The sequence below is a fragment of the Hyla sarda genome, chromosome 3 (genome assembly GCF_029499605.1).
Source record: "Hyla sarda isolate aHylSar1 chromosome 3, aHylSar1.hap1, whole genome shotgun sequence".
Classification (NCBI taxonomy): Eukaryota; Metazoa; Chordata; class Amphibia; order Anura; family Hylidae; genus Hyla; species Hyla sarda.
In genome coordinates, this window is record NC_079191.1 from 373588406 (window position 1) to 373601639 (window position 13234).

At 42.8% G+C, this 13234-nt stretch overlaps 1 protein-coding gene across 2 annotated transcripts in view; it reads left to right on the forward strand.

The window, feature by feature from the left end:
• PLCB1 (phospholipase C beta 1) overlaps positions 1-13234 on the forward strand; it is a 750135-nt gene that overhangs the window by 515547 nt on the left and 221354 nt on the right. For both annotated transcript variants that reach the window (XM_056567840.1, XM_056567842.1), the window contains exon 10: positions 5877-6023. In XM_056567840.1, the coding sequence (XP_056423815.1) occupies positions 5877-6023 (147 nt within the window). The remainder of the gene's footprint in view (positions 1-5876; positions 6024-13234) is intronic.

Here is a 13234-nt window from a genome sequence, read left to right on the forward strand (position 1 = left end):
TATAATAATATATTAAAAACTATACTAATATAATAAAATTATGATGATGATTATTAATTATTATTATTATTAGAATAGCAAATAACAATAAAGATATATGGGTAAAAAGTAGAGAGGGTCTCTCCAAAGACAAACACTAGAGCGCTCTACTGCAGCAGCTGTTAAGTCAATGACTTTTCCAGGGTAAATTTCCTCCACCTCTTTTTTGTGCACAATTCTCCTTGTAGAATGTGGCTTTTGTCACAGACTATTCCTTTTGTCATAAATCTTGGTAAATATGCCTTCCAATGTGACGCTCTCCTAATGGGGCGGCCAGCAGGAAATGCATCATCATTATGTTGATGTCCTAACAAGATGGCCTCTAACTGTGTATACATCTAGGAATACGGAGAGCTCACATTCTTTTTATCCAATTGCTTCTTAGTTTTTTAGACAGACCCTCTGCGTATCACTACTCTGCTCTACGCTGGCATCTTTCCTCTTACACATTGTCACCTGCAATATCTTATTATGTATTTAACCACCATTTGCATGTTTTATGAAGCTATTGATATCTGCTCCAATCCTGGAGGCTTGAGATGTAGAAGTTCTAGGCCTGTTATTACTCTCCGTAGTGACCAGATTTGTAATTTCAGAGAAACCTGTTGCCAGCTTACATCAGTGACTTGTGAAATGAATGGCCTGCTCTGCATTTCCCCCCATTGGAATAATTACAAGTTTGATTTCATAGTGCTGGGACGTCACGAATGGGGCGTGACCGTGACATCACTAGCCTCCGTCCCAGATGGCTAGTCATCCGGCACGGAGCGAAGTTTGCTTAAAGAGGTTCTCCACTGGCCAGTGTTCCAGCTGTGCTTGGAACATTTAGTTCCGAATGCTGTGCATGTGTTGAGGGGGTCGGCCACACTCCCTCGTGACGTCAGGCCACGCTCCCTCAATGCAAGTCTATTGGAAGGAGTGTGTCAGTCACAATGCCCCCTCCCATATACTTGCATTGACAGGCGTGGCCTGACGTCACAAGGGGACATAGTCGATCCCCGCAGTGCGCGCACAGTGTTTGGAACTAAATGTTCCAAATGCAGCCGGAACACTGGCCAGTCGAGTACCCCTTTCAGAGCACACTTCTCCCCTCTTCTTCTACTGATGGTGTAAGTCTCAGCTTTGAGACCCTAACAAATAAACTTTTAACTTGTCAAAAGTTTCTCTAAATGACAGGTCCACTTTAAGACCCTCTATGAGCTAGCCCTCTGCAAGGAGGATTGGTACATTTCAATAGCCATTACTCTCCCACAACAAATACACATCCTTACTCTCCTTTGAGCAGCAAAAACTTCCAAACTTTTGTCTACATATGGGTGTCTCTGGTGTTGCTGATTTTTAGCATTTATATGGATGGTTGCCTCCAGAGAAGCTTTGACCACTATAAATGTCTCCATAAAAATAGAATAAATTGGTTATCTGGCCATTTCTTTTTATGTTTACTAGGGCTCATGCTTGCCGAAAAAATAATATAAGAGCCCACACTTACCTGCTGTGGACTTTCAGCTCTTTTTCACCACTGGGCTATTAGGCATTTAGCCACAGTTAATATGTATAAAAACAACCTTGCATGTCCTTTATTTATGTCTTTAGGTTGAATGTTCAGACAGATATGTTTCTGGGTTTAATGGGATGAACATCCAATGATGTTTCTAACCAAGCATTGCAACAAGTCTATTTTTTTTAACATGGCAAACTAAAGAAATAAAGACTGATTGACATGTTTATTATACCTGAGTATTTCTCTGATTTGATATTTTTGTCACTATTCTTCCTTTACTTCACTGATTTTATGTATGTAAATATGTATTCTGATTCTTCTAATGTTACAGAAAACAAATTTCCATTTTAAAATGTATTATCAGGATTATTCATCAAAACAAATTAAAAATAGAACTGGAATAGATGTCAAACTCAAACATAATCCAGCCCAACATAAAAAGTACAATAAACTCAACAGATTTGAAATAGCTTTTTTTTTTTTTCTTCTCTTTCTTATAGCTCTTGGCAGCAAAAGTCTAATTTTATACATCACCACGATTCCCAGATGAAAAGTGATTTTGGGATAATTTCCCAGATATTTGTGTAATTTATCTTAATAAAATGGGAGAAAGTATACTGGATCATTACTGTACATTGAGAGTATTCCATGGGTTCTTAAAGGGGTACTCCGCCCCTAGACATCTTATCCCCTATCCAAAGGATAGGGGATAAGATGTCAGATCCCGCTGCTGGGGACCCCGGGGATCGCTGCTGCAGCACCCCGCTATCATTACTGCGCAAAGCGAGATCGCTCTGCACGTAATGACGGGCAATACAGGGGCCCCTCGTGACGTCACGGCCCGCCCCCGTCAATATAAGTCTATGGGAAGGGGGCGTAGCGGTCGTCACGCCCCCTGCCATAGACTTGCATTAAGGGGACGGGCCGTGATGTCATGAGGGGCGGGGCCATGATGTCACGCTGCTCCGGCCTCATTATCGCCCGTCATTACGCACAGAGCGAACTCGCTCTGTGCAGTAATGATGGCGGGGTGCCGCAGCGGCGATCCCAGGGGTCCCCAGCAGCGGGACCGCGGCGATCTAACATCTTATCCCCTATCCTTTGGATAGGGGATAAGATGCCAGGGGCGGAGTACCCCTTTAAGTGTTAATGAAGTAAGGCATAATGCATAGTGCTTTGCATATAATGTGCATTGATAAAGTTTAACAGGTGCATAAGGGGCTACACTTGTACTTCAATCCTTGTACTCAGTCACATTCTTCTTCAATCTTGTTCTAGCAGATTCTGACCAGTTTTTGCATGTCCTTGTGACATGTCTAAAGTTTTCCAGATAATAGGGGCACTTTATAGAGAAGCTGTCATGAGCATCACTCGCACTGACCTATTTGTACGGGTTAATAGTGATAGTAATGCTGATTCCAATGCAGGTTACTTATTTTTAGATCTGTTGCACCATTCCCACGTTTTGAACAAAACTCCTGATATGTAAATTAGCTTCTTAGTGCACTCTGGGTGTTCCCCAGCCCCTTGCTGGACTGTCCTGCCCACCCGCACTGGCCCTATGATGCACCCATCTTTATAAATATTCATATTCTTCTCTTCAGCACATCGCTAATACATGCTCTGGTTGTCACATATGGCTCCGTACCACAAGGGAACGTGCACTGCTTTCTGACGATGAGGAGAAGAATATCAACATTTTGTTTTACAACGGTTCTTACATAGTGTCTTACAAAATGAAGCCGAGTTAGTGCCATACTTTGTTTAGAAAAGAAGAACATCCAGTGCCCATTTAATGTCAGCACGCCAAGTGGCGGGTCATTTTCCTGCTCAAGTGTCCCAGAGTAGTTAGTGTGACATAGTGACTTTTCACGGCCTGCGTCTGGATGCTAAAGATACTAGTAGACTGCAGAATCCTGCAGCTTTACAAGAGAAAGTGATTCGGCAGTGAACCAATAGCTCTCTGCTGCATCATATTTCAAATGGGTCTTCATCTTCAAGGGGTACTCTGTTAATAGACTATATGCCCAGTTTAAAGGATAAAAAAAAACACTCTACTTACCTGCCACTCCCCTGTTACCACCGGTGCAATCCTCTTTCTAGTGTTGTGGTTGATTTGTCAGACTGCAGCTTAGCTTATCACTTGCTACAGAAGTGTCCCATCTCAGACAGTGATTGGCTGACCAGAAGTGTGATTTATTGAACCTCCACACCAAGAAAAAGATCACAGCAGAGGCAGGGGCAGAGATACTGGAGGTATCGGGGAAGAGACAGGAGGTAAGTAGAGGGATTTTTATTTTTTAATGCCAGTAGCAAGTATTTTTTCCCTTTAAGGAAACAGATACAATTGAAAAAGGCATTTGCCTAGGGATCAAGGGAACCTCCAGAGCCCCTTATCTGCCGGGCCAGTACCGGTCATCTATTCCCCTGACTGTGATTATTACACCACTGGTAATGTAATAAAATAGTTGTCTATATATTGGGTCTAAATGCTTTGAAGATAAAATCTTGAAGATAAAATCACTTACATGATCCTTATCAAGAAATATCATGTTTCAAAAGAGGCTTTAAAGAAAAATCGAGCATAGCGATTCATATCTCCAAAAGACAGTAAGTGGAAGAAATACAGCTTAAACATCTTTGTGATTTCCTATGATAACACTATTAACTTGAAATTTGAGGTAGAAGAAGCTGTCACACTTTGATGTGCGCTGAGCCCTTACATCTTCAAAAGTCTTTGAAAAGACTATTAGGAAACATGTATGATGGTAAAATAAAAAGAGCAAGGATACTTAATACGTTCACAGTCCTGGTTCTAGAGTACACATAAGCTGTTCTTCCCTAGGCGATGCTTTATTTAAAGAGTACCTGCCACCATCTGAGCTACTGGAAGTAACCTATTGGTATATTGCCCTCCTCATTACCTGCTCCCCAATGTTTTTTAATTTTCGACATGTACTTAATGAGTAATCTTCTTCTAAAGCCTGCTCACTGCATGAGCTGTTTCTTAGGCTGAAGGGGGCGTTACCCAGCAGGCATGACATCAGCTGAAGCCTGCTGAATAACACTTCTGCCCTTCCCTGTGCAGCGTGGCTTGTCATCATGGGGTGAGTGCACATGATGGATGCTGGGGGGGTTGCTGTCAGCTATCTGGAGCTGCACGGACCTTGTCTCCAAGGGGGGTTGGTGTGTGTGGGGGGGGCAGTAGGTGCTGTGTGGGGGGTGTTGTGCTGTCGGACGCTGCGGGCAGGCTTATCATCACAGGCAAGCACAGCTGACGTCCGGCCTGCCGTGCACAGCGCTCGCTCCCGCTTGTCTGATTGACAGGCTCGGAGCCACGCTGTGCTTTTCAGTGTCCCAGCTGCACTGAGAGTTTGGACTCATGCTGCCAGGCCGGCATGAGTCCGAAATCAATGAGCCTGGACATGTAGGGAGACCCCTGGTGGTCAGTTTTTAAAACTAAAAAAATATATATAAAGATACATTTATGTTAATCACATGTTATTAGAAAGTTGTTTCTAATACATTAATTAACAAAATGTGAAAAATGTTTTGGGTGACAGGTACTCTTTAGCCTTTTACTGGAATACCTGGATGATGAACGATATGACTGCCAATGCAGCTGTGGAAGGGGTTGTCACCGAAATAAAACCTATCATGTAAAAAATGCAGTTCAATGTGAAAGCAGCGTGTTATAGAGTAGGAGGAGATGAGAAGATTAATATATAGTTTTTGGGAAAAGTTCTAGAATAATTGAATAATTTATTCATGGAAACCTCTGCTCATTCCAGGCTATGCAGTCATGTGGGCGGTCCTACTTAGTGATTGACAGCTGTAATTTTAAGAGTTATCCTGAAGGCTGAAAATCCTATATTGTGTCTAGTCTTGCAACCATTCTTACCTTAATGGCATCCAAAATGAAAACCAAAGCTTCATTGCAAATAATAATAAATACTATTTTTATTAGTCTACATCCCTTATACAAATCTATTGGTTTCCATGGAAACAGACTACAAACAAGAATGGTGTCATCCTACAGATCTGTCAGTCATTTTCTCTTATATATTTACTTTAATTCTTCCTAACCTACAAGATGCATATAAGGAAGAAGGGGGCAGGAGGAAAGACGTATGACTGCTAGATCAGCCTCCTCAGAGTTGTTGTTTGTAGTCTGTTGCCTTGGAGATACATTGATTTGCATAGGAGCTTTTGACAAAACGGTAGAGAACTCTTTTCAAGACCTCAATTTCATTTCAGGTGTGATGGAACAAGAAAAAGGAATGCAAAGATGGGCATTACGTTTTGATACTGGGTAACAATATGTTTCCTATTTCAGGTCATATTTCAGTTGAAGGATTTATGCGATATCTGAGCGGAGAAGAAAATGGAGTTGTTCCTCCTGAGAAACTGGATTTAAATGAAGATATGTCTCAACCCCTCTCACATTATTTTATTAATTCCTCACACAACACCTACCTCACAGGTGAGCCATTATATCCACCTTATGGCCTAATTAGCCTATTTAAATGTGAACATTATGGGGGGGGGGTGTATTACCTTTGTATACCAGTTTTATGGCTTACAAAAGTACAACATTTTTGCACAAGTCACTATGTGTGTGTAAAAATAAAAAACATCCTTATAGCTGGTGTAGATTTCAAATGCATGCACCTTACTCCAGTGTACTTAATGGGGTACTCCGCCCCTGGCATCTTATCCCCTATCCAAAGGATAGGGGATAAGATGTTAGATCGCCATGGTCCTGCTGCTGGGGACCCCGGGGATCACCGCTGCGGCACCCACCCCGCCATCATTACTGCACAGAGCGAGTTCGCTCTGTGCGTAATGACAGGCGATACAGGGGCCGGAGCAGCGTGACGTCATGGCTCCGCCCCTCATGACATCACGGCCCGTCCCCTTAATGCAAGTCTATGGCAGGGGGCGTGAGGACCGCCACGCCCCCTCCCATAGACTTGTATTGACGGGGGCGGTACGTCACATCACGAGGGGCGGAGCCGTGACATAACGATGCTCCGGCCCCTGTATTGCAAGTCATTACGTGCAGAGCGATCTCGCTCTGCGCAGTAATGATAGCGGGGTGCTGCAGCAGCGATCCCCGGGGTCACGGTCACGGCGAGCTGACATCTTATTCCCTATCCTTTGGATAGGGGATAAGATGTCTAGGGGCGGCGTACCCCTTTAAAGTTAAGATTGGTGTCTAAAATGCCAATATTTATAAATCTCAAAAACTTATTGTTTCAGGGTAATTTACATTTTTGTGGTGTTACTCCTTCAGAGAATAAATGTTTGTGTTTAAGAAGCTATTAATTTTTGACAATACCTTTGTGTGAGATGAATCTTCTGACAGTAAGCTGACCAGCACTGTCGGGGGGGGTAGGTGGTGTGCATAGATCACAGTATTAAAGGGGTACTACGCTGGAAAACATTATTTTTTTAAATCAACTGGTGCCAGAAAGTTAAACAGATTTGTAAATTACTTCTATTAAAAAATATTAATCCTTCCAGTACTTATCAGCTGCTGTTCTTTTCTTTTCAAATTTCCTTTCTGCCTGACCACAGTGCTCTCTGCTGACACCTCTGTCTATTTTAGGAACTGTCCAGAGTAGGAGCAAATCCCCATAGCAAACCTATCCTGCTCTGGACAGTTTCTAAAATGGACAGAGGTGTCAGCAGAGAGCACTGTGGTCAGGCAGAAAGGAAATTCAAAAAGAAAATAATTTCCTCTGTAGTATACAGCTGATAAGTACTGGAAGGATTAAAGGGGTACTCCGGCGCTCCAGTGTTCTGAACTTTTTGTTTAGAACACTCGGACCAGGAGGCCATGATCATGACGTTACGGCCGCACACCCTCGTGATGTCACACCATGCCTCCTCCATTCATGTTCATGGGAGGGGGCGTGTCGGACGACACGCCCCCTCCCATAGACATGAATGGAGGAGGCTTGGTGTGACATCACGAGGGGCATGGTCGTGACATCACGACCACTGCCACAAGAAATCTGCGTTTGTTTAGAATGCCAGGTGCTGCGGGAGATCGTAGGGGGCCGCACCAGTGAAACCCCAGCAATCAGGCATCTTATCACCTCTCCTCTGGATAGGGGATAAGATGTCTAGTAGCAGAGTACCCCTTTAAGATTTTTTCATAGAAGTAATTTACAAATCTGTTTAACTTTCTGGCACCAGTTGATTTAAAAGAAAATGTTTTCCAGTGGAGTACCCCTTTAAGAGTATGTTCACACGATGGAATTACCGTACGGAATTCTGCACTGAGATTCTGCAGTAGAGTCCCAGTGGGATTCTGCTGCACTGGGCACACTCCGGAATTTCCGCAGCAGATGTTGCTGTGGAAAGAATGGACATGTCCATGAGTCCACGCGGAAATGGATTGCCGTCTATAAGATAAAGCATGTTATTGCTGGTATGTTCTGGGGGAATGTCCGCACATACATTTTTAGTGTGGCCATTCTCCCGTGTGAACATAGCCTTACTATCGCACGAAGCCTCACGACCAGAGGGTGGGGACCTGAGAGGTACTCTGTTACATAATGATGCCCCAGGAATTCTAATGCTTGAAGGAAATTTGTCAGCTTTATTTGTTGCTTGGGACTGCAGACACTGTTGGATAGCTTTTAGGGTAAAAAAACAAATGGTGGCTGAGAAACTTATAAAATTGCCTCTTTATTTCTCAGCAAAGTGTCAAGGAGATGGAGCTGAACGGCCCAAATGCCACAACCTAGCATGCTACCTTGTTTCCTCTCACATCCTAGACCCTCCTTGATTATTGTAGACAGCAGTGAAGGAGGGGCCGGGAGGTAAAGGTGAGGAGACATGCCTGGAGGTGGTACTTGACCAGCTTGACTCCACCTCTTTAACACTTAGTTGAGAAGCCACACATAGTTGGGGCTGACATCCAGAATTTATTGCAACTTTGCTGTGTTATATACCCCTGTTGTGAGATGTCATTATGTTTGAGGACGCATGTATACATTTTATGGTCTTAATTGTCGGACCCTTTTTTGGATCAATTTACTTAACAAAAATAGCTCCAAAAGTCTGCAAATTTCAGACTTTTTTTTCGATTTTTTTTTTTTTTTTTAAGGCTCAAAACCTCAGATAAGAAATAGCATTTTTAGGAGGGCTCATGTGGCTTCACCTAAAAGGGTACTCTGGTGCTCCAGCATTCTGAACATTTTGTTCCGAATGCTCGGAGCTGGAGGCCGTGATCGTTACATCACAGCCATGCCCCCTAGACATGGAGGAGGAGCGGCATGATGCCAGAACCCATCATTTGTTTAGAATGCCGGGTGCTGTAGGAGATCACCGAGGGGCCCCTTTGGATAGGGGATTAGATGTTGAGCAGCAGAGTACCTGTTTAAGATTCACCCCCCCTCCAGCATTATTTGCAAGGAGAAGAAAGTGTATTAACAAATTTTTTTTTTACCTATATACGATCTCAAAACCTGGTATTAATCCATTGCATTCAGTTATATAATGTAATCGAGCATTTATTTCTCTCATAAAAAGAAAACCGTAGTATCTAATACATTGTGAAAAACTATCACAAAACGCAAAGTCAAAAACGTAGTCAGACTACCTGTTCTTAGTTATAACCACAACCTATAAAAAGATATTGGGCTTCAGGAGAGGCAGTGCGGCTGTCTACTAGTAGTTATTTATAAACTATGGCAATATGTTCATCTAAACATGGCAAAAATAACATCAGTTTATAAAAAAATATGCCATAGAAATGTGAACACAAACAAATGCAAACCACATGACAGTAACTTCTCTGTAACCTGACATCGTGGAGGATTGGAAATAAACCGACCACTAAGTGCAACCGGCCTAATAAAACTAACAGCAGGAGAGCTGGCCAGGCCATGCATTTACATTGAAGGGCTTACATCATAGAAAGGGCATATGGACATAATTTTAACTGATGCCCCAATCCACATCTATAAGCCTATTAGTGAAGAGCGTGTCCAGTTCTGGTGACCTCAACTGAAAAAAAAAGATAATAAAAGAGAACAGGTCCAAAATGGCTTCAACATTTTAAGGCTATTAGCTAATAATACAGGAGGAGTGAATAATATGAAAAATGAGTATAAATGTATCAGACTTTGGAGGGACACACTGGTCTTTAGTAAACTCCCATTGCCTTTGGATTTTGCATATTCATTAAGTGAGACACCACCCCTCCTCCTCTAATTGTTAGATGAAGCCGAGTGAGGCGCATGACAACGCGTTTCACTCCCTAGATAGCCACCCAATGTGGGAGATGGGCGCCATAAACTATAATAGAACAAATCTCCTGGAATAGATTGGACTGCACCCTGAGCTGGTGCTTCACCCGGCTATTTCTAATAATTGTAGGAAGTCTCAACACTGAGTCCATGACGAATGTAAATTTTTACTTGCCTGTGCAGCCATGTCAAAAGTTTAGATAAAAGGCTGTAACTGTTATAGAATTAAGCCAGGGCAATTCACCGAATACATTTACTTCAATGCTTCTTTATTATGCCATGAAGGGTACAGACAGTGCAGGACACGGGTGGACGATACCGATCTCTCATGGTGAGCGCTAAGGCGCGTAGCGTCAACTCTAGGTCAACGGTCCCCTGTCCCCATACAGTTCTATGGGGGATGCGGGGAAGCATGAATGCTGCCTCCCCGCCTCTCCCATAGAGATGTATGGAGCAACGTCATGCTGCGGCTGGCATTCCCCTGGCAAGGGAGAGCCGCGGCCCCGTACAGGAGATCGCCGGGGGCCCCAGCGTTCGGACCCCCCGCGATCAATCACTTATCCCCTATCTTGAGGATAATGGATAAGTGTTTGTAACGCTGCAGATGTCCTGTAATTTGAAAGGGTTGAATAAGATTAAAGAACTAAAGAAACAGAACACAAGAAGAAGGGGACACAGTCTGAGATGGGGTAATAGCATAAAATATTATTTTACTCAATTAGCAGTAGATGCTTGTAACAAACTTTCAGCGGATGTGGTAGGTAAATCCACAGTAAGTGAATGGGATGAACATATATATATTTTTTGTAGTAATTTTATTGTAAGTTCTCCCCAAATAAAAACAAATAATAATAAAAAAAAACATCACGTCCTCACAATTGCTCCGCCGTACATATACTTAAAGGGTAGCTCCCACCATCCCTTTTTTCCCCTCTCTGTCCCTGCCTATTTCCCATCTATCCCTAACCTCCTCCCTGCCTAATTTTTTTTTTTTACTATATAAAAAATGCAGTTTTGTATTGCCCGGCAGGCACCACGTCACTGATGCCTGCTGGGGGGGACTTCCGCCCTTAGTTCATCTACACAGGGTGCCTCCAGCTGTTTCACCACTACAACTCCCAGCTTGCCCTGACATCTATTGGCTGTCAGGGCATGCTGGGAGTTGTAGTGGGGAAAAACTGGAGGCACCCTGTGTTAAAAACAATACATGGCCGCGGCGTAACCCGAACCCCGCCACCCCTCCCCTGAACCCTGCTACCCGAACACCCCCCCCTAACCCCCCCACCCCCCAGACATACCAGGACAGTGCCGTGACAAGCAGGACAGCAGCGACGGGATGCCGGGAGGCGGGGCCGGCGTGCAAGGCCAGGGAGCAGGGGAGCCAATGCACGCTTCTTCTGTTTTCAGCGCTCGCTCCCACCTGTTTGATTGACAGGCGGGAGCGAGCACCGCAGTGAGTGAATTCTGACTCATTGCCAGGCTTCAATGAGTCGAAATTCCCTAGTGGCCGAATTTAAAAGTGGTTTTAAAATCACTTTTTTTTTATTAAAGTATATTAGAGATATGTTGTAGTACTTAAGTACTACAACACATCAATTTTTTTATTTCATGACAGTGCCCATTTAAAGGGGTTATCCAGGAAAAAACGTTTTTGTTTTTTTTTACATATCAACTGGCTCCAGAAAGTTAAACAGATTTGTAAATTACTTCTTTTAAAAAATCTTAATCTTTTCAGTACTTATGATCTGCTTAAACTGAGTTGTTCTTTTCTGTCTAAGTGCTCTCTGATGACACGTGTCTCGGGAACTGTCCAGAGTAGAAGCAAATCCCAATAGCAAACCTCTTCTACTCTGTGCAGTTCCTGAGACAAACAGAGATGTCAGCAGAGAGCACTGTTGCCAGAGAGAAAAGAACTTCAGCAGTTGATAATTATTGGAAGGATTAAGATTTTTTAATAGAAGTAATTTACAAAGCTGTTTAACTTTCTTGAGCCAGTTGATATAAATAAAAATTTTTTCCTGGAATACCCCTTTAATATGTTGGAATAAATACTACAATTACGTGTGCAGTTCAGATTAACACAGATACAAAAGATAAAAAACATAATAACTTCACATCAGTAGGATAGACATCCTATAAAAAAGATACTACACATGGTAAATCATTAACAAGAATCCAAAAATAGTACATAAGTATGTTTACACATCAAAGGAAGTGGATATCCAAACCAAACCTTTAAAGGGGTATTCCAGGCCAAATTTTTTTTTTATATATATATATCAACTGGCTCCAGAAAGTTAAACAGATTTGTAAATGACTTCTATTAAAAAATCTTAATCCTTCCAATAGTTATTAGCTTCTGAAGTTGAGTTGTTGTTTTCTGTCTAACTGCTCTCTGATGACTCACGTCCCGGGAGCTGTGCAGTTCCTATGGGGATATTCTCCCATCATGCACAGTTCCCGGGACGTGACATCATCATTGAGCAGTTAGACAGAAAACTTCAGAAGCTAATAACTATCGGAAGGATTAAGATTTTTTAATAGAAGTCATTTACAAATTTGTTTAACTTTCCGGAGCCAGTTGATATATAAAAAAAAAGTTTTTGCCTGGAATACCCCTTTAATTGATTGAGCATCTTAGGCTTAGTTCACATTGCCGTTGCTTCGTTGTTCAGTCTGTCGGAAGGACGGGAGTTGAGCGTAGTAAAAAATACTGCATGTCCTATTTTATTTTTCTCCACTCAACTCCCCTAAAGGACTGGACACCCAAAAGACTCAATTCAAGTCAATGGCCCTGATTTACTTAGAGTGGAGTGTAGTTTTCTATGTGGGTTTTAACTACCTACAATTTTTTCCACAATATTTACTAAGGTCCCCTACATTTTGCACTTTTCCCTACATTTTGCCTTTTTTACACATGCTCTGATCTGTTGGGTTTTCCTCAAATCCGCTACATTTTCTGTGGAAATCTTAGTAAATATGATGTTTTTTTGTGAAAATGTCAGGAACATGCCCCTTTTCTGTGACCCCGACCCTTTCCCCGATGGCCATGACCCCTTTTTGGGTTTTCTCAGTAAAATGGAGAGTTAGTTGGGTTTTTCTCAATTCTGGCACAAATTCTGGTGCAAATGTCGGGTTTGCAATAGTAAAAGAGGGTCAATGGGTTTCATCAAGACCTGGTGGTGTCAGTTGTGCTCCCACCCAGGGACGTGCACACATAGGGGTAAAAGGGGGCCGGAGCCCCTGCATTTTCCTCACCTGCCCTTATAGTGCCATCACAAAAGGAGGTGATAGGTGCAGCAAAAAGGATCCGTTGCTGGGGAGATTTGTATGGGGTTTAATGGAGGGTGCTGTGCCCACCCTGGCATTATCAGCTATTTCTCTGCTCCTCTCCACATGGAGGAGACAGAAGCAGAGGAGGCAGAGAGAA